The sequence below is a fragment of the Passer domesticus genome, chromosome 3 (genome assembly GCF_036417665.1).
Source record: "Passer domesticus isolate bPasDom1 chromosome 3, bPasDom1.hap1, whole genome shotgun sequence".
Classification (NCBI taxonomy): Eukaryota; Metazoa; Chordata; class Aves; order Passeriformes; family Passeridae; genus Passer; species Passer domesticus.
In genome coordinates, this window is record NC_087476.1 from 103,678,452 (window position 1) to 103,699,805 (window position 21,354).

At 36.8% G+C, this 21,354-nt stretch overlaps 1 protein-coding gene across 5 annotated transcripts in view; it reads left to right on the forward strand.

The window, feature by feature from the left end:
* Positions 1–21,354, forward strand: part of BIRC6 (baculoviral IAP repeat containing 6) — a 173,497-nt gene that overhangs the window by 22,495 nt on the left and 129,648 nt on the right. For all 5 annotated transcript variants that reach the window (XM_064414806.1, XM_064414808.1, XM_064414809.1 and 2 more), the window contains exons 7-12: positions 614–836; positions 941–1,101; positions 2,961–3,019; positions 3,753–5,147; positions 13,595–13,744; positions 16,961–17,186. In XM_064414806.1, the coding sequence (XP_064270876.1) occupies positions 614–836; positions 941–1,101; positions 2,961–3,019; positions 3,753–5,147; positions 13,595–13,744; positions 16,961–17,186 (2,214 nt within the window). The remainder of the gene's footprint in view (positions 1–613; positions 837–940; positions 1,102–2,960; positions 3,020–3,752; positions 5,148–13,594; positions 13,745–16,960; positions 17,187–21,354) is intronic.

A 21,354-nucleotide genomic window follows, 5' to 3' on the forward strand; every position in this document is an offset into this window, starting at 1 on the left:
GATTCCTGACTGGCTGGAAACTTTTCCTTGTAATACTATCTTCATAGGTTTTGTCTACTCCTTTCACTTACGATTTTCAAGACATTTTGTAGCTGTGTAATTGCTCTTGTCATGTCTCTGCCTTAGTTGTATATCAAGATTCATTTTTTTCTATGCTTCTTGGTTAATGTGACATTCAGGACTGTTTCGAGTTTTGATTTTTTTAATTGTGGATGTAAAACTAAAAACAGGACATTGCTTCTAAAGTTACTCGTAACATTAGAGTTTTAATGTACAGTAATTTAATCTGGGCTTTTTTCATGGGGACATGATTGGCTACTGCCTATAGAAAGATAATTTTTGTAGTGGACTAATTATATTAAGAGCATTGTGTAGATTGATCCTGTAGAATATGAATGTACATTGAGTGATCAAAGTCTTTAATACAGTCTGCTATTGACAATCAGCAGGGAAATCTGTGCTAGTAACTTCAGAACTCTCTTGTATGGTTGACTGCAATAGAGTTCTAACAGCTCTGTTTCAGCTTCACTCTTAGGGCTTAGCTTGTATATGCTGTGTGTAGTTTTCACAGTTAAAAATGGCTGTTTTCTGTGTTTGTTTTTAACCTGGAAAGGTCTGAACATGAGAGACATTCCCCAAACTGCCCATTTGTCAAGGGTGAGCACACTCAGAATGTACCTCTTTCAGTCACACTGGCAACAAGTCCAGCACAATTTCCCTGCACAGATGGCACTGACAGAATAACCTGCTTTGGATCTGGAAGTTGCCCTCATTTTCTAGCTGCTGCAACAAAACGAGGAAAGATCTGCATATGGGATGTTTCCAAACTTATGAAGGTAGGCAGTATGAACAATTATTTTTCATCGCTTACTATTTACTGATCAGGCATACCTTGATTCAAAATCAAATACCTATTCTGTTTTTTGTTGTTATTTCTCAGGTCCACTTAAAATTTGAAATCAATGCATATGATCCCGCTATTGTGCAGCAACTTATGTTATCAGGAGAACAGAGCTCAGGGGTTGACTCAAGGAGACCAACACTAGCATGGTTAGAAGATTCCTCTAGCTGCTCAGACATACCAAAATTAGAAGGAGACAGGTATGCCATTCTACCAAATGAGAAGTACGAAATGCTTCTGTGTAAGTGGTGAATGCCATCTAACAAAGTCATGCTGTGTGAAACATAAGATTGGTAATTCTTTTAATGGAAATAATATTTTTAGTCACTCTTCAACGCTTTTAGTCACAATTCAATGCTTGAAAAAGACTAATCTAAATTTCTGTTTTTTAAGCCAGTTTCCTGATGTTCCAGTTTTTTACTTCACTATCAGAGAGATTGCAGATCTCATTGCAATCTATGCTCATGTTCTATGCTCATGTTTCAGAGGCAGAGAAAAAGAGAAAGGAATATAATTTTGGATCAGCTTTTCATTTTAGTTATGGATTATACATTTCAGGGTTTGAAAGTAAAGGCTCCTCATGGACTTCTGGAACATGCTTTTTTTCCCCATTGCTTCTCTGTAATTTCTGGTTATGTCATTCTGAAAATAAACTGTGTGGATGTGCTAGGAATTCGTGCTTCCTTGCATACTTTTAGTACACATATACAGACTCTAAACAATTAGATAGTCCTGTTGCAAGGGTTTGGATAAGCTAGAGGGTGTGTCAGTGTTTAGAAAGTGTGATGTGAGAAAAAGTAGTATTTCGCTCATGCTTCATGCAGCCTGTTACTGGGTACTCTTGTCTGGTCTTGCCAAAGATCAATAGAGTGAATAACTGTTGGAAAATTTAGAACAAAAGTTGACTGGGGAGACTTGCTAGTTTTCTGAATGTTTTTTTCTTCAGCATTAAGAAGAAGGTAACAATACTGCTATATGCACAGGGAGAAAAATCTTTGGTTTTAAGCTTAGTGTGATATCTGCAGTAGTGCAGAGCAAGTATGAAGTTTGCCCTTCTGCTGACATGGGCAACATCAGCAACTGCCTGGACTCTTAGTGTAGCTTTAGGGCTGGGAACTCCTTAATAGTTAAAGAATTAAACCAGTTTTAAGAGCTGGATAAAGGACAGTGCAATCATACTGCCTAGAAGTAAGCATCTTCCATTTCACATATCCTAGATGGAATTTACTATCACTTCTCTGCTTAAGGGGAAGCTGGATCAGAATCAAAATATTGAATTGTATCTGCCATGTTGTGAAGTGAGTGTTGATCAGGTTTTACCCCACAAAGATCTGTTTCTTGGATATGAGCATGTAAGCATCCAGTTTGTTGAAGTTTGAGGATCTGACTTGGTACTGTGAGTAGTTTTACCTGAAGCTGCGAAGGGATTACTGTCCTTCCTGTGTGTAATGAGCCTGTAATAGGAAATAATTTATTTTATTGGAAAAGTCAGGTGCATTAATTATTTAAATATTCTTAGAACTACTCAGGGACCTATTTCTCTTGAAAAGGTGTCTTGAACAGAATCTGGTTTTATGACAAAAAGATTTATGTGGCAGTATTTTTAAAACCAACAACACTGTTCATCCCTTGTTTCAGTACTAGCTACAAAATTGCGGTGTAGAATTGAAGACCAGTCTGTCAGCTCCACTTTCCAGAGATGATTTCGAGGAATTTGAAGATATTGACATTAATTTTTAGGTGTCCTGATTATATGGTTTTATTTTTCTTGGAGAGATTCCTGAGAACGGGTTTTAATTTTAATTCCATTTAGCCCTGTAGGAAATACAATAGTAGAATGATGCAAAAAGAAATCTGGTGTACTGGTTCAATAATGGAGGAAAAAGTCTTTGTTGGTGGTGTCTGTGAGGAGCTCATCAGTGGATGAATAATGCTGGCTAAAAGGAATGGCCAGCTATAGTACACATTGTGTTTTTTTTAATTTTTACTAATTTAATTTAAAATAAGCATGCAGTTAGCATGTACATGATGTCATTCATGCTTTTTTTTTTTTTTTCAGTGATGACCTGCTGGAGGATTCAGACAGTGAGGAGCATTCCAGATCGGAATCTGTTACGGGTAGGTTATTCTGACCTGTTATATATATGTAATAGTTTAGAGGTGAATGGGGAAATTCTTCTTCCAGACTTCTAAAAAAACCCTGTCAAAACTGATTATATTATATTCACTATTAGAAAAAAGGAAAAGAGTTTTCCTTGGAAAAGGACTTTTCAATGGATTTATTATTGAAAGGAGTACCAGTATTTAAGTGTGTGTGATGGAGAGATGGCATGCAGGAGAAAAGAAAAACTGCACATTGTTAGTTAAAAAATGTCTTATTTGACAACAAGCATTGCTTATCTTGCTGTCAATAAAGCACACAAACTACGATAAAATAACTTTCTTAGAACAGGAACAAATTACAGCTGTATGAAACCCTTTAAATTCTGGGGATTGCCAAAAGAGTTCCTGTGTCTTGATTATTTCCCTAAGGGTATGCACTTTGATAAAGTATTTCTCCCTGAATAAAGATTTTATATGGAAGCAGAACAGTGCTGTGCATGGTGTTCTTGTGTTATTTTCTTAGAGGTTGAGTCAGAAATTTTGAGGGAGGGAGGACTACATATAATATATATGTTTCATATAATCTGGTTTACATCTTTGAGTAAGGATTACCAAGTGGGGAAAAAAGAGTGTGAGATTGAGATGTAGAAAAAGATCCTTTTTTTTCCAACAAACTGTAATATATGCAGTATGATTCCTGTTTTGTCTTTTGAGCATTTGTATTATGTTAAATGTTTTTGTTTTAAAGGGCATACATCACAAAAAGAAACTATGGAAGTCAGCCTTGATATAACGGCTCTCAGCGTTCTTCAGCAACCTGAAAAACTTCAATGGGAAATTGTTGCAAATGTTTTGGAGGACACAGTTAAAGATCTAGAAGAACTTGGGGCAAATCCCTGTTTGGCCAACTGTAAGAGTGAAAAGATGAAGGAAAAACATCTAGAACAACACAACATTCCCTTTCCTTGTTTATTAGCTGGAGGTCTGTTAACATACAAATCACCTGCTACCTCTCCCATTAGCAGTAACTCTCAGAGATCACTGGATGGCTTAAGCAGGACTCGAGATGAGAGTGTCTCAGAACAGGGATCAACTGACAATGAATCCTGCACTAACTCAGAACTGAATTCCCCTCTGGTAAGGAGGACTTTGCCTGTATTGCTGCTGTACAGCATTAAGGAGTCTGATGAAAAAGCAGGAAAACTCTTTTCACAGATGAACAATATTATGAGTAAAAGTATACATGATGATGGTTTCACAGTTCCACAGATCATTGAAATGGAACTGGACAGTCAGGAACAGTTGCTGTTACAGGACCCCCCTGTGACTTACATTCAGCAGTTTGCAGATGCTGCAGCCAATCTGACCTCTCCGGACTCGGACAAGTGGAGCTCTATGGTTCCCAAGCCTGGGACTTTGGTTCAGTGCCTGCGTCTGCCCAAGTTTGCAGAGGAGGAGAACCTGTGTGTAGATTCAATCACACCTTGTGCAGATGGAGTTCATCTGTTAGTAGGACTGCGGACTTGTCCTGTTGAATCTCTGAGTGCAATAAATCAAGTAGAGGCCTTGAATAATTTAAATAAATTAAACTCGGCACTATGTAATAGAAGGAAGGGGGAACTAGAATCAAGTCTTGCTGTAGTGAATGGCACGAGTATTGATGTAATCCAGCATGAGTCACCAGCAGATGTACCAACTCCTTTAATAATTCAGCCTGAGCAGAGAAGTGTTAGTGGTGGATACCTAGTGCTTTATAAGATGAATTATGCCACTAGAATTGTTACTCTAGAGGAGGAACCAGTAAAAATCCAGCATATCAAAGACCCCCAAGACACAATTACCTCAATGATTTTGCTCCCACCAGATATATTGGATAATCGAGAGGACGACTGTGAGGAGCCTGTAGAGGAAATACAATTAACTTCTAAAAATGGCAGTGGGAGAGAGAGAAGATCTGAGATCTCTACTCTTGGGCACCTGGTAATAACTACTCAGGGAGGATATGTAAAAATACTAGATCTTTCAAACTTTGAAATTCTGGCCAAAGTGGAGCCACCTAAAAAAGAGGGCACTGAGGAACCAGATATGTTTGTCTCTGTGATATACTGTTCGGGCACAGACAGATTATGTGCATGCACCAAAGGTAAGATTTTTGTTCAAAATTTTTTTAAATTATTGATTTTACTGTATTTGGATTATGTTAGAGAATTTAGAATCTAAATTTCAAATTCTACTGAATTTACATACAGTTTAATGGTCTAGGAAGCATGAACTCTAGTTAATTCCTCGCCTTAAATGTCAATTTTAATCTTTAGAATGGCAGTAATTCTTGCAAGTGTCTTAATTCTTGAAGAGGCACAGGTTTTCTTAAGTCCAAAACAAATAAAAGTGATTCTTGTGTGTAATTGTTTCTGTGATAGAGAAATCCCATTTCAGAAAAATGTCTTCTGCCTGTAATTGATGATATTCAAGAGAGCAGAGAAGATAATGCTTTCATACCTTATCCCAGTGTATTTTCATTCAGGTAGCATGCTTCTGGTTCTGCTTCAGCTTTTTGCAGTTGGGATTGTACTTTGTTGAGTGTTAGAGCCAGACTATTGATGTGGTATTCTTTTTTTCCAAATGAACACAAGGCATTTTGGGGGGTGGGGGGGGGCAGGTAGGAGAGGAGTGTAACTCAAGCCCAGGTAACAACTACTTTGTAAAAGTCCCTAAAGCAGCACACAGCTCCCTGCTTCCTTGTGTCACATTGGAGCACTGGAACCAGCTCTGGGTATCATCCAGCTGAGTTCCTCCATGTCCCAGTGTTCTGTTTAGTTCATCTGCAGTTGATTGCAGCTGTGGAGGAAATGCTTAGGCTCTCAGAGGGGCTAAGCTGATGGCGTGGTTTATGCATTTCAAATAAATTCCCACCAATATTATGTTGAGCTTCTTCTTTACTAGAAGAATTGAAATTCATACCTTTTTTCTTTCTTGACAGTGTCACACTAATTATAAAGTCCTCCTGTGAGCAGTTGTTAAATCAGATTTACTTGTTATTTCCAACAAATAAAGCCAAGTCTATTGTAAACATCTCAGTTTCCTTAAAGGCTCCAAGTTTCTCAGTCGCCTACAAAGATTTCTAGAAGTGGGCATTTCAGATTTGCTTTTTAAATACTAATGAAAACATTGCAAGTTAGTAACTAGTATTTATGTTTGCATATTCCCAAGGGTAACATTCATATTTACTAAATTGTTCTCTTTCAGTGACTGCTTTTGAAGAAATATCTATTAAACTGTTTCAGCTGTATTTAATAATGAGTGCTTTTTCCTAGTTCAAATGGAACTCTAACTGAAAGGTTAATGCCTTTGAACACTGTTCTATCATATCATGTCCATGTGTGAGTGTTAGAGCCAGACTGGTTTAGGGCAAATTTGGGAGAAAACCTTCAAAGGGGTTCTTCTAGAAAGCAAATTCAAGTGGGCCCTCCCCCAACTGGTTCGGGAAAAGACTTCCTTGGAGAAAAGTTGAAAAAACCTGTTTATTTAACAGGCAAGGCATTCACCAGCACAAAAAATGGACAATATTGAACAACAAAACTTCCTGCCAGTCTGAAGAGATGACAAATTCAGAAGTCCCCTTGGCAGTCTGAAGCTCACTCAGTTTTTTGTCAGTCCCTCTGGCGCGGCCCAGGCCAGGCCCGGTGGGCCGCAGGTGTGAGCTCCAGGTGCTCTTCTGGGTTTTCAGTCCAGAGCAGGTTTAAACAGTTCTAAGAAAAATAAAAACCACAGTCCAGGGAACTTCTCTGCCTCAGCTAGCTAAAAGCTAACTAAAAGCAAAGGAGAGCTCTCCCTCGCTGTCTGTGCTGCAGGAGCAGGAATGTGGAGGAGTGAGTGCAGTTCCTGATAACAAACTCTGCGCTTCTTCTCTCCCCCACTCCACTCTTAGAACCAACCTTAAAGGTGCAGAACTTATTTCTGGGTTAAACAGACAAATGGGGATACAAGCCTCATAAGGTCACTCCAGGACAATATTTTTTGTCATAATATTTTGACTGTATCAAACTGAAACTGCAATCTCATTGAAAAGACCTCCAAACAGAATTTTTTTTCCTAGAATTTTATTACTATCAATTTCTTTCATCAAATCTGTTTTGCCTTTCTTGTGTTTTAAGATTAATGATAAAAGTTAAAGAGCTTATTGTGCATGGTACGTTTCCATCCAATGCTAGTGTGTATGATAATCATATTCTAGTAGCTTTTGGTGTTACCTAAACCTCTTTGGGGTGTGGAGCTTAAGATGTACACGTCTCTTGAGCTCGAAGCATTTATTCTGTGTGTAGTAGTATTTTGTCTCTGCCTAGATAATTACCATCTCTGTTACTGACTGGAGAATACTTCCATCTTCCTTGTAATGGACAAGCACATCATTCTGCTTTTGCAGTAAATCTCTCTCAGTATTATAATACCCATCTATTCATTTATCAATAGCTTTTTCAAATTTCTTTTGTTCATGCTGCCCTTAAGATGACTGAAATTTTGGGATATTTTTTCTTCTGTAGCCCAATATTCTATAGGTGTCAAGTCAGCCTGCAAGGGTCCTCTTTTGTATATAGTACTTTGTTTACTTAAAAAAAAAAAAATCCACTGATTATTCTTATCGTTCATTTACATCCACTATACCTCTGTATGGAACTTCTATTTTCTGCTCAACCATGGGCTTTGGAGTTCATTATTTTCATTGCTTAAATGTCTTTAGAGGCTTTCAATTTCTATTCCTTTTTGAGCATATCAGTCATTGTTACATTTTTCTCACTTTTGAGAAATTAAGTCCAAAGCCGTCATAAATACTTAAGGGTCAATGTCCTTAAGAGGTCTGAATTTCAGGATCTGATGCTAGGTGTGTCTGAAGCCTCAGAGTCAAAATATTTATGCCAAATTGCATCACTTGTAAAATAATGACTGAACTGAAAGGTTATAAATAAGGCATAAAAGGTATAAAATTCAGTTGCACTAGAAGAAAAAGCAAATCAAGAACCTCAACTAGTAATAGAACTTCTTAAATCCTCTATCTTATTGTATGTTTGAATAGCTTAGTATATGAAATTAGCTTTGCATAATTTTCCTTGTCTCGAATAATAGTCGTCCTTTAAACTTTTGCTTTAAATGGGTAGAATTTCCTGCTTAGCTAGGTGGCTGAAGATGGAGGGTTGTGCTGTTTGTTTTTTTTTTTTTTTTCCTTGAGTGCTATTTTCTTAGGCTTTTTCACAAATCACTTAGAGGTGTTTGCTCCTCTGGGTTTACTGCCACAAGTGGGACAATGCCTGTGGTCTGACAGCATTAGAAAGATACACTGAAAGTAGAATAACTCTATTCACTGATGTGTTCAACATTATTCCATCTAGAAAGGAGCTTGTAGTGCAAAGACATAAATGAAAATTTTAAGTGAAAGTTTTGGAGCATACATACTTTGGAAATGCTTGGATGATGTTGCAAATGAGCATGAGCAGTGTATTTTTTCTTGTTTGCTTGTTTGGGACATTGGAGTAGACCAAGAGGTACTTTAATGTCAGAAAGTTCTGAATGCAAAATAGCATTTTCTTCTGTTCCTCCTGCTTGTTGATGTATTATTTTCATTGGTAGATTATATAAATTTTTTTCATAGCTGCCTCTAAGATATGACTGAAAAAGAAACCTATGTGTGAATGGGTGCTTCAGATCTGGAGTGGTTTTATGGAGAGATGCTTTTGACGTCATCCATCTTTGTGAGCCACATTTCAGAATGTTACCTCTTGGTGTCAGCTTCAGGTATTTACCTGTTTCTGCAAGGATTACCTGAGCTTGACCTCTGGGGGAAAGTGTGCAAGTATGTTCTTGGTTCTAGTTCTCTTAAGCAAACATAGTGAACTTTAATCTCTTGGAATTTTGCTTTCTTCTCTTTGCCTTGGCCAAAGTAGATTATTTAATTTAAGAGAGATATTTAATATCTCTCTTAGCAGTGCTTTGTCTGCTGTCATATGAGGGTACAGATGTTTTCTCTTGTGTCATGAGTAAGAGAGTCTAAACTCTGCTTTTATGGCATTCAAAATAATAAGTAAGAAAATAAGTAATTTCTTTATTCTAAAACAAGGCAGCAGGTACTGTTTTTAAATAGAGATACTGCTCCATGGTGGTCTTTTGATATTTAAAATTTATTATCTTGTGTTTAAGAGGGTCAGATATAGTTTCTTATTGCTAGATAGTGCTCACCTGAAATTTTGAATCTGTTACATTATAACATTTTAATGGTGCTACAATATAACAAGAGTTTTTAGTCCCGCCCTTTTGTTGGAAAAATATTTTTTCAGGCTGGATTTTGGTATGTCCGGAGTGAGTTGCCTATGCTGATATTTCTTACCTGCAAGCCAAGCAGAACTGGATGGCACTTGGATACATTTGAGAATTGATTCCCCCAGATCTCATGCATTTAATTTATAGCAGCTTTCTAAATAGTTCAATAGTCACACTCTGTAGTTTCTTTCTGATTTAATTTGGATATCTTACTTGTGTCTTCCTTGTCATTAGGCTTTGTCTGCCCTGTATAAGGTAGTTTTTGAAGTTCAGGAATCAATTCAGTATTTAAATTTTCTGCCTTTTTTGGTAATGGAGTCTAATAGGATTTGAGAGAGGTCAAGTTTTTTTCCATTTCAGAATTAGTATTGGAAGCGATGCTAAGATCTCATCTTCAAGTCAAGGTCAATTATACTTACCCATTCAGAAACAGAGTACTCATCACCATTCTCAGACATCTTCAAGACAGAGATTTAACCGTCTGCTCATGAAATTTCTCCTGCTGCCTGCTCTCCTTGATGATGATTTTTTTCACTAGTGTTTAGCCTCTGTCATCTTTGTCACCAGAGTCGTATCTGTTGTACCATCCATTATGAATATGGCAAAGAGATTTCTTCACAAAAGGAGGGAAAGACAGGGTTTATTTAGGTGCTATCCTCCTCCAACCATTTATTTTCTCAAGCTGAGTATCTCCAATCCTTTCAAAATTACAAAAGAAGAAAAAAACCAGCCTTTACTTTCCCCTTCCAAAAGATCTGATCAAGTCAGTCCACAACTTTCTTGATGAGATATGCAAAACCAGGCCCAGTAATCCTACAGATGAATTCCTCAACCAGCTCTGGAGTTTGTACATACCATGTGTGTGTATACATAGTGGAATGTTTGCACTTTTGAGCAGGAAATTGAATGAGGTTTATTATCTGACTGACAAGAACTTCTCTTACAGAACTGCTGTCTAGCTGTTTTGGTTTTTTTTCCCATCCTGTAACAGGGCTTTTAAATATTTCTTTCTAGGCATGGTAACTTTCGCTTGTCCGTATTCAATTGCATTTTATTTTTTCAAAGTTGAGGCAGAATTTTATAGCTAAAATCTCCTAGAGTGGTTTAAATTGAAGTGTCTCCAAGTGAGGTTTTGGGTCAGCTTTCTTGATGGCATTTTTCAAGTGTTCTGAACTTGCATATTTAGGACTAAACAATGACAAGAGGAGGAGGGGACTAGAAATTATAGTGCATAGTTGCCTGTGGTATGGCTTTGTTTTCTAATTCCTTTTAATTAATTGTGTATTGTTCAACTCTGTCATTGTGTTGTGATTTGCTAATGACAATGGTGTCACTCTTCCCAAACTCCTTCTAGAGTGCAGGAACATCTCACCTGATTGGTTTTGACTGCAGTAGCTTTAGTCTCTGGCATGCTCTCTGGCCTGTTCCAGTGCTGCTTTCCTGTAACCAGGAACTGTTTTGCCAGAAAGAAGCCTATGATTTATTTGAATAAATTAATGATTCTTGTGTTCGTTTTGTATTGCCACCAGGTTCTTGAATTGCAGGTTTTAAATACAGTTCAGAATTAAATTAACAATGTTTTGATTGTGTTACCTGTTTTTTGAAGGAAGTATAATGATGCTAGTTTCCAATTTGTCTCTTTTGTGATAAGTAAGTAAGTCAGTGTCAACTTTCATATCTTCTTGGTAGTACAACAGAAATATTGATTGCCTCTGTTGAAGTGATGCAAGCAGGGGAGCCTTCAGATAAACTACTACTTGAGATGTTTGCTCCCTGGCTAGAATTAGAAAGCACTGGACGAGTCGCTCTTTCAACATAGTGCTACAACCAATAGTAATAACACCAAAAAAAAAAAACCAAAAACAAAACAACAACAACAACAACAACAAAAAAAACACTAAAAAAAAAACCACATTGCTTTCTGCACAGATTTTTTTCACTGGCACTTGACTATTGGAACTATAATATCATTGAAACTAATAATGAAGCATGCATCATCAGAAAATCATCTTTGGATGTTCTGTGAGAGGAAATGCCTACTTTGTGATACAGAGGCAGAGCCAGCTACATCATTTTGGAACAGTGTGCATAAGCAGAGGTTAATACTGTACAACTTAAGTTCATGGTAAACTTCTTTGCAGAACCCTTCAAAAAACAAAAAAGAGGAAGTGAGGTATCTCAATTTTAGCACAGACTTTTTCTTGGAAAAGTGTTGGAATCTTTCAGGAATGCAGGGATTATGACTATTCTCTTGTATGGAAAAAATGGTAAGGACATTTTTGCTGCTGAGCAGTAAACAAAGTGATAAACGAGCTCAGGTTTGACTTACTACCAAATGAAGCTGTCAACATCTGTATTTTCTAATGTGTCTCAAATTCTCTTTGAAGTTTGAGGAAAATTGCTTATTTATGAACTGTTTAATTTCAAGGAAACTCAAAAGTCTAAGTTGCTAGAACTATTTTTTTCCGCCTCCACTCTTGAGGTCTGCTTGGGATGTACTTACTGTTCTGCACCAAGGATGTGTGGTTTGAGACTGAGAGGGGAGGTACAGGCTTCTTAGTGGATCTCAATTAGCAAAGACCCACCAAGAAATGGCTTAATGGAATAGCTGTTTTGAGAAGATAGAATGAAAAGATAAATAAATATAGTGAGAAAATCTCCCATCCTTTCAGATCCCAGGAATACTACTTTTGTACATTACCTAGACCTGGATTTTCCCACAGCACAATGTACTCATCCTGTCCATAGAATTGTTCTGACGGTTTTGGTCATTTGAGCAATTTGTTTTTCTATCTTCATAAAAGACTGAGTTATAAAGCCATTTGTTGTCAGGCCTTTCTTAGTGAGATCTCAAAAAAACCCCAAACTGTGGGAGTTCCCTCTGTGCCTCACATCTTTTCTCTGTGCCTCACACTGTCCCTGTGCCTCTCTTTCACTCTGTTTTACTCCCCTCACAGTACAGGACATATACCTGCTTTTATCTTGGCGTTCTATTACATTTTTATTCTCAGTTTTTTTGTTTCAAATTACTTGGATATTTTGTACAACAGGGTTTGTCATAATGTTAGTCAGATGCTGAAGGTCAGTCAGATAATTTTTCAGAAAAATCACATTAAGGCCTATGCTTGGATTTGCCTCTTGAATCCTATTTCTTGAATTCGACTTCTTGTAACTTCTGGAACTGGAAACAGCTCTTCTCACCCCCCTCCCCCAGCATGTGAAGTTAAACATTCTTTCTCAGTGACTTAGAGCACAAGTTGAAGGAGGAGCGTGGATCAGCTGAGAGAGCTGGGGTTGATTAGTCTGGAAAAAAGGAGGCTTAGGGATAACCTTATGGTTCTGGACAACTACCCGAGAGAAGATTGTAGTGAGGTGTGGGTTGGCCTCTTCTCCAAAATAACAAGTGACAGGATGAGAGGAAATGGCCTCCAGCTGCTCAAGGGGAGGTTTGATGTTAGGAAAAATGTTTTCACAGAAAGGGTTGCCAAACATTGGAACAGGCTGCTCAGAGCAGTGGTGGAGTCTCTCTCCCTGGAGGTATTTAAGAGATGTGCAGATGTGGCTTTTAGAGGCATGGCTTAGTGCTGGACTTGGCAGTTAATGGTTGGATCTTAGCACTCTTTGGTTCCTTGGCTTCTCTGTAAATGATAGAATTGATCTATGTGTATCCATAGTGGTGAATAATGGGCAATCTCCTTGAATGATTTCAAACTTCTATCAATACACTGTGTCCAGTGAAAATTTTGAACTTTGCTCTTTTGTCTGTTGACTTGATCAGTGTTTTAATTCTAGGTTTGATGAAATAATGGGGAGAGCTCCTTAGTTAGGAGAATTCAGAGAAATTAGTTTAATTTTCAGATATTTAATTTTAAAATGAAGTTTAGGGATTCTGTACAGATGAGGTAGTGTAGGCCTTCACTTGACATGGTAGAATATTTTCTGTTATAAGCATAATTTGGATTATGGGAAGTGTCATAATGGTTAAGATTTTTGGTTTCTGTTGAGGTTTCCGTTGTTAATTGTCTTTTAAAACTCATCCCCCAATATAGTTTTTTGATGCCAATTGCAACTGCAGTACTTCTGTAGTTCTGTTTTGCATTTGCCCTGAAAAAAATTAGTAGTAATAAAGCAAAATAAGTCCTGTACAATTTCACTGATTTCAGGTCCTGCATAAATGCTGTCATAATTGCATAGTAGTTTAAGTGTAAGCATGTCTTGTGAGTTGAATTTAGCTGTATGCCTGTCCAAACTTTCTTCTTTTGTTGTCTGTGATGATTTTAGGTGGAGAACTTCATTTCCTTCAGATTGGAGGGACCTGCGATGACATCGATGAAGCTGATATACTTGTAGATGGATCCCTTACCAAAAGTGTAGACCAGTCATCAGAAGGCACCAAGCCCTTATCCAACCCTTCTAGTCCAGGCATTACAGGTAAATTGCACATGTGTACATGGATCAGAATACTTTTGTCATTTTTGAAAGCTGCATCTGAACGTGACTTGCAATTATTTAATAGCGTGCTGCTTGGTAATTTTTTTGCTGCCTGAAGTTAGAGTTCTGTAGTTGCTGTATGTCTGTCACTGGGTATGTACAAGCATAACACTTCTGCAGTTCCTGATTAAAAAAAAAAAAACAAAACAAAACACTTTGACTTTTTCCAATCTCTTGGTGTGATTTTGAGTGTGGCAGACTATATTTGTGTGACCCCAATTTTATTCCTCAAGAGTCAGTCAATGGAAGGAAGAGATATTTTTTATTGTAAGTCTACTTGAAAGCAGCATTACAGCAGTTGCTTTAGGGTCTGAATTTCTTCTGCTTCTCCTCTTTTTCACCAAAGAAGCCATTCCTGAAGTTTGAAGATCACTAGAAAATAAAGTGTTGTACATATGTGGTGGGGGAAAAAGTCTATGGCTTTCTTCTGCACCCTTCTTTTGCTAATAGCAAATAAGCAAAAAACAATATAGAAGTCAAGGATGTTCTTCAGGGGATGCACTCCCTGTATTGTAGCTTATCAGCAGAGATAAGTGACTTCCAAGCAAACGGTAACTCTATCTTATCACTATGAGTCAAATAGCTGATCATTACTGTTTAAATGCTGCCAGTACTATAAAGGGAATTTTTTTTTCTTTTTTTTATCTTGTTCCCATCCAGCCTTCAGTGTAGCCTTGAATATGACTTATTGGAATAAGAAATTAATTTATTTATGTATAGACTTCAAAGTAAAAGTAGCTGTATCTTTAGGTTATCCACAAGCTGCAGGTCCTCCTTTAAGTAGTCATATAATTTAGACATTGTAGTATTGCTTGGTCTTGTTCTGTAACACTTTCCAAAGAGTTATTAGGTACATGGGAATCATTCAGATAAACTGAGTACTATTTTGCTGTGGTGTCAAACTGAGTCACTAAAAGATCTGAGAGAAGCTTAATAATCACAGGAAACCAGTGCTGAAGTGAAGGGTCTGGGTGGGAGTTGTTGAACCAAATAGTTGCAGAACTCTTGAGGATACTAAAGTCAATAATACAGGACTCTCAGCATAGATGAGAATGATTGTTAGGGCTGTGTAAACCTCTTCAGTACTCACATTGTCAATGCTTGTGTGGATCGTGATCAGCCTTTGATTTATAATGTCAGTGTTGCTTCTCTTTTGGTCTTACATACTAAAAAAACAGAAAAAGTGTTTTCTTCCACTTCTGTCTTAGCATATTTTTCCGACAGAGACACAGCTCAAGAGAAAGGCTTCTGTTCAGGGAAATGAAAACCTACAGCAAGCAGAAGCTTCTACTCATACATTGTTCCTTTATATTGTGGGCTTTGTGCATTTGTTTTTCTCTGTTGTTTACATTCTAAAATGTGTTTCTTGCATTTTATTTTCTAGCCTGAATTTGCATCTTGGATGCATATTAAATTTTATTGTTTTAAGAGAAAATAAGTTAATCTTCTAGCAATCATAGATTACTGTTTCCTTCTAAGGAACAGAAGGGTTTTTTGTGGTGAAGTAATCTAAAATAATGCCTTTTTTCAAAGTGAGTTAAAAAAGAATATTAGTCTTACTGACCAATTTAAAGCCTGTTTTCAAGTTTGGTGTTAGAACTTTGTCTTGTTATAACACTTTGTTAGAATATAATCAAAGTCTTGTAATTTTTAAAAGAAGCCAAGTATACTTGACAGCAGTGGAAAGTTAAGTCCTTAATTTTTCAGTTTTAGGCATTGATTACATGTATGTAGTTGCTATGAATACTCTGAATTTGGATTTGTTTCTGTTGGAGGAGGAAGGAGAATGAAGCAGAAAAATCCAGTCTGCTCAAAGATAGGCTTGTTGTACAGTTTGAGCAATGATCTCACTTCTCATTGCAGTGTCATCCAGCTAATGAGGTTCACATTTGGCAGTTAAAAAAGTAATGGTCTTTGCTGTATTATTGAAATTCAATTTCTAAAGTATTTCTAATTTCTTTGGCATTTTGCTGCCTCTGAAATTGAAAAGTAGAAATTATTATAGTTGCAATGAGAGTGAATTTATTACCTGTCCAAGCCTCTCACCTCCAAGTCAACCTGGACTGTTTTTGAAGATACTCTTTAGGTTCAGGCTTTACTGCGAGGGTGGTGTTTGTGTTGGTGCATTATCTCCTCACCCCGAGTGGTGACAGTAGCAGTCAGGTAGCAAACTTTCTCCTTTTGAAAACCATGATTTCTTTACTAGTAAAAGCTTCTCCTTCAAAACACGTTTTTAAGAGAAAATGCTCAAAATAGTAGGAAATATACATTGCGCATGTCTTATTTTCCCTCAAGTTTGGTTGGTGGGAGTTCTTTGGTTAGCTGGTTGGGTTTTTCTCTGTTTTTGGTTTGGTTGGGGGTTTGGGGCTTGGTTAGGGGTTTTGTATGTCTGAGGAAATCTGATTATCAGTTTTTGGTTTCTCTTGCGGTTCATTTAGGTCCTGGGATATTTTTGTTTTCAATACTTCAATTAATGTCCTTGTTTCCTTGGTACAAGGCATAAATATAAAGACAGGAAGACAAAATAATTGTCCAGGCCCAGTGTCTTTTAAGTGCTTAAATCATGTTTGTTTTTCTTTTACCCCTCTTTTAAGGTAAATTGGGAGTACCTATTAAAGCTAGTATATTCTAGTAATCCACCATAAAACAAGTCAATATTGATAATCAGAGGCCAAAGTAATGTTTTAAACAGTGATAAAAATGCATAGTAATTCTGTTTGTCTGTTTTTATGAAATAAATTTTTTTATCTGAGTCAGTAGGGATATTAAAAAAGTGTTTAATCAGCTTTACATCTTCAAAGTATAGCTGGCTAATTACTTATTCCTGATGCCTCTGGCTGAATTCCAGACAGCATGCTCAGAGCTCTCAGTATTTAGAAAATTTATTCTAAGTGAACTGCCTTCAAAGGATGCAAGCTTCAAGGCTGGGATGTTTGGTTGCTTGTGTTGGGTTTTTTTTGTAGTTGTTTTTTGTTGTTGTTTGTTTAGGGTGGTACTTTCAGGGGGTGGGGAGTTTATTATTCTTTTAAAAAACCTTCATATGACTTGCAGTTAATTTTGCCTATAGCAGTTCTGATGTATTTCGGAGTATTTTTTATCGGACGTTCTGGAAAGAATATCTATGTTGTAATGAAAGTTTGTGCTGTAATTCTTCAGGAGTTGATCTTTTGGTGGACCAGCCATTCTCCCTTGAGACACTGACATCCCTGGTGGAACTGACCCGTTTTGAGACCTTGACACCTCGGTTTTCAGCCACTGTCCCTCCCTGCTGGGTGGAAGTCCAGCAGGAGCAGCAGCAAAGGCGGCACCCTCAGCACCTGCACCAGCAGCACCACGGGGATGCAGCTCAGCACACTCGCACTTGGAAGCTGCAGACGGACAGGTACAGAGGGGAACAGTGCACGAGGCATTGTGTGCATTGCTTAACGAGCTGGTGTAGCTGTACAACCACAGATCTCATGCAATTTCATTGTTTTTAACTAGTGTACAAGTTTAAGAACATGTGTTTGCAAAGAAGATAATCCCCATTTGGCAGTTCACAGTATAGGTTTTGGTGAGATTGCCAGAGGCATTTTGTGGACCTTGAAACAAATTGAAAAGTCAGGTTTTGAATTGGTGGAGTTTTAGTTGCCAAATGTGGTCATCACATTACATAGACAGGCACATTTGCCAGAATTAGAGCTATTTTTGATAGTTTCTGTAAAAGTCTGATTTACCCTTCTTATGTGTAGACACATTTTTAGTACATTGTTTAATCAGAAAATGCAAACTGTGGGTGCCAGTGTGACTGATTAATTGTCCTAAATTAAATAGTATTGTAATTTACTTTAAAATATGAAGGTAAAATCTGGTTTTATGTCTATTCAAGTTAAATTTTTATATATGAAACATATATAAAGCCACTCCAGAACCCTAGTAGTGCTAAGGTTTAGGCAGTATTTTCATTTAAATGAACTGCACCAAGATGGTGTGTGTAGCAGGACTTAATTTTTCACATGTGACATGAGAACTTGGAATTCCTCCGGGCTTCTAAATATGACTGCAGCAGTGTTGCAGTCTCCTTGAAGGATTGCTTAAAACCTACCTGAAGTAGCTTTGCGTAGGTTTGTTTTGTGAAAAATGGTTGGAGAAACACAATATAGTTAGAATATTTTTTTGTTTTATTAAGGGATGTGCATAAGATACTACAGGATTTTTAGGTCAGACTGCTACACATCTGTTCCACTGATGTTTAACATTTGGATTGTCATGTAGACTTGAAATAGCCGTAGAGTGAAAATAAGAGACCATGTGTGGGGCCAAAAAAGCATCTCATATTAATAACTGAAAGATAGCATGTGATAATGAAGCATTCCAGGTGGCAAAACAGGTAATAGATGCAGGCATTCCCAGGGTTGACGCATAACAGGAGCTGGACGAGCTTTAAATAAATATTCATAAGCTACAATTGAAAACTTGCAATGCACTAGAGGCTTTAAAGCCTTTTTTTAACCTGTGGTTTTGCTTTATGTAAGTCAAATATTCTGTGTGTAGCAAGTGGAAGGGAGTTGGTTCCTTGCAAAATAACTTGCAAAATAAAATAAAAATTTTCCAGTTAAAACTATTGATTATCCAAATGTGTTCAGCAACAGTTGAAAAGTAAAAAGCTATGATATGAAGTTACCAGGAGGCAAGCAGTGAAGGCAATAGCTGTTAATTGGAAGGGGATAAGTGGAAAATGAGCTTATGAATATTTTTCATTAGAGGAAAATAATTATGCCAGCTGCTAAATAAAACAGGGTTGTAAAGAGGAAAAGTTAGAAGTTTTGGTTTAGTACTGGAAATCTTTGACAGCTGCTATATGACTCATGATGAAAATTATTAAATTACAGTCCCTTTGTTCTTAGGGAAGAGTCTTAAGATTGAAAGCCATGTTAGCTCTTAAGTAAAAGTTATCTGGGAAGAAAAACTGATTGATTTCTGGATTATTTTTTTGGTCTTTAATATAAGGCTCCTTTTATCTCCTTTTTGAGTGCCTCATACTGATACCTATCACGATGTGGGGTTACAGTGTTAGATGGATGAGTAATGCAATTTGATATGGTAATTCTTTTGTTTCTCAAATAGATAAGAAGATAATCCTGTAACTGTATTTTAGAAAATGGCATTGTATTACAATCTTACTTTGTTATTTTAAAAAGACTGTGCGCAAAGAAAAAGAAAAGGAGAGTGTGGTTTACCTTGTGAATTATCTAAATATCAGTATTGTCCCCTCAGATGTAAAGTAACTGAAATGTTAAATGAGGTTAACTCTTTTAAAAGAGGTATATAAATTCCTTATATGCATGGATAAAACAGTGACATCTGAGTTTCCTGGCTTGATCTCAAATTTATGTAGGATGTAGTCATCTTACGGTGACTTATTTGAAAATATATGAAAGAAGGAAGAGGTAGATAATGATGTTCAGTTGTAGTGGAAGATCAGACAGTGAGATGTTCTAGAAAAGCAGTGAAAAAGTATGTTGGAAAAATAATCCTGTAGTTGACAATGATGATATAATGGTGCTTAGAACACTGTATGGATTGTATGTTTTTCTTTAGCAAGATGCTATACATTTAGAAGGGTTTCAAAGGTAGAAGAGTTCCTAAAAGACTTTGCATTGGTTTATCTATTTAGGATAGATGTGCTAATAGATGAGAAAATAACAAGGAAGTAAATTAATTGCTTGCTACTTTGAAGCTTTGCACATGAATAAAGGATGTACTTAAAGAAACCAATGAGAAAGGAAACTTTAAAGTGGAGTCTTTTAACTAATGACAGAATTAGATTGTGAAGTTTATTGTCAGAGGTATAAGAAGATCTCTTAACTGCTGGATTAATGTGAGACCTTCATGGAGATTGTTTATTTCATATGTGCCCATTGAGGATCTGCTGCTCATTTCTGTCACAAATAGATTTCTGGGGTAGACAAATAACAGTTGTAATTCACTATGACTGTGTGCATTGCATACAACACATAGACTACAAAAGACTGCTGCAGACAAAGTGTTTTATTATTAATTTCTGGGTTTGTACCAGATCTTTAACTAAAACTGGTTGAGCAGAATATTACTTTGTGTTTCAGAAGTCTGGCTCCTTTGAGTGTCTCACTTAGCCCATGCTTTGCATAATATGAAAAACCACCCCCAAGCATCTCTCTGTTTGGCACTGGATTACATGTTCTCCAAGCTAGAGGAAAGGCATGAGTGATTCTAAATATTTACTGCTACAGTTGCTAGCAGAGATTTTAGGGGTTTTTCCCCCCAGAGCAGTGGGATAAATTTTCATTATATTTTATTCACCAGTGTTCTTTGTACAGTTAACTGAAAATTCTTCACTGCTCCTTCTTGAATCATAACCACAAATTCTCTTGCTTCTGTCCATCTTTTCTTTCAAAATCTCTGCGTTTCTGTGCTGCTAGCTCTGGAAAGCTGGCGAGCCATTTCATTACTTGCACCTGAAAGCTCTTTTAAGTTGTATTACATGTTCCTGAAGGAGTTCTGGCCATCAGAGATAATACTGTAAAGAAATAAATACATTTGCACCATTCCTTAATCTATATTAAAATGGTTTTCTGCGCAATACTTTATGTGTAGCATGCTATTGAAGTTAAAATACCTATTTGTGAATTAGATGTTAGAAAGATGTCTCAAAAATATTTATAGCAGCATACTCAGTTTCTTAGTATTCTCAGTTATACAGTTAAATAAGTACAGCAAAGTTAAATTTAAAAAAATTATTTACTGCTAAATGAAGGAGATCAGGAAGTTCGGTTAGTTTTAAAAATGTACACAAACAGGACAATTGACACATAATTAGTTTTATTTTCATTGCTCTTCGGTTTGAACTGTTTTTTGCAAACCCCAGTTTATCAAACTGGAGTGGATCATCGAGGGGTACTTGTCTCAAGTTTACACTTTTAGTGTAAACCAAACTTGTCTTCAAAACAAAAATGTGACTTAGTAAAAGACAGCTGCACCCTTTTGCACAGCACAGGCTTTTGAGTGTCCACCTGGTAAGAAGCACTTTTCATCCTCTATGAATTATCAAATGTGCTTTAAAAATACTTAGAAAATATTATTTTGGGTCTCCTGTATGTTGATTTTGTGCCACTGGAAAGTGACATTGTTAAGTGTTAAACACTGGATAAGGTAACTTGAAAGAGATTACAAGGTAGGTATCTCTGATCACTCTTTCATACACTTCACTAATTGATAGATCTTCTTGTTGTGTTGTGTTTGGTTTTTTTTATTCTTGTACTTTTTTTCCCGTGGAAGTAAGTAAGTGCTGTTTATAATTCTACGGTAAAGGTAATAGGGAATTTTTCCACTTCTGCTTTTATGTGAGCATTGCTTCTCTCTGTCATATCAATTGGCATTTTAACATCTTCACAAAATTAATGTGGTTATCTTGCAAGCTTTAAAGTTTGAAAGACTTCTTCAGAAATTCATATGGATGTCAACTAACGCAAAATAAATTTTTCTTCTTGCTAAAGAGAGTGTGCATAGATGCAGAATGGACTGTGTGATGC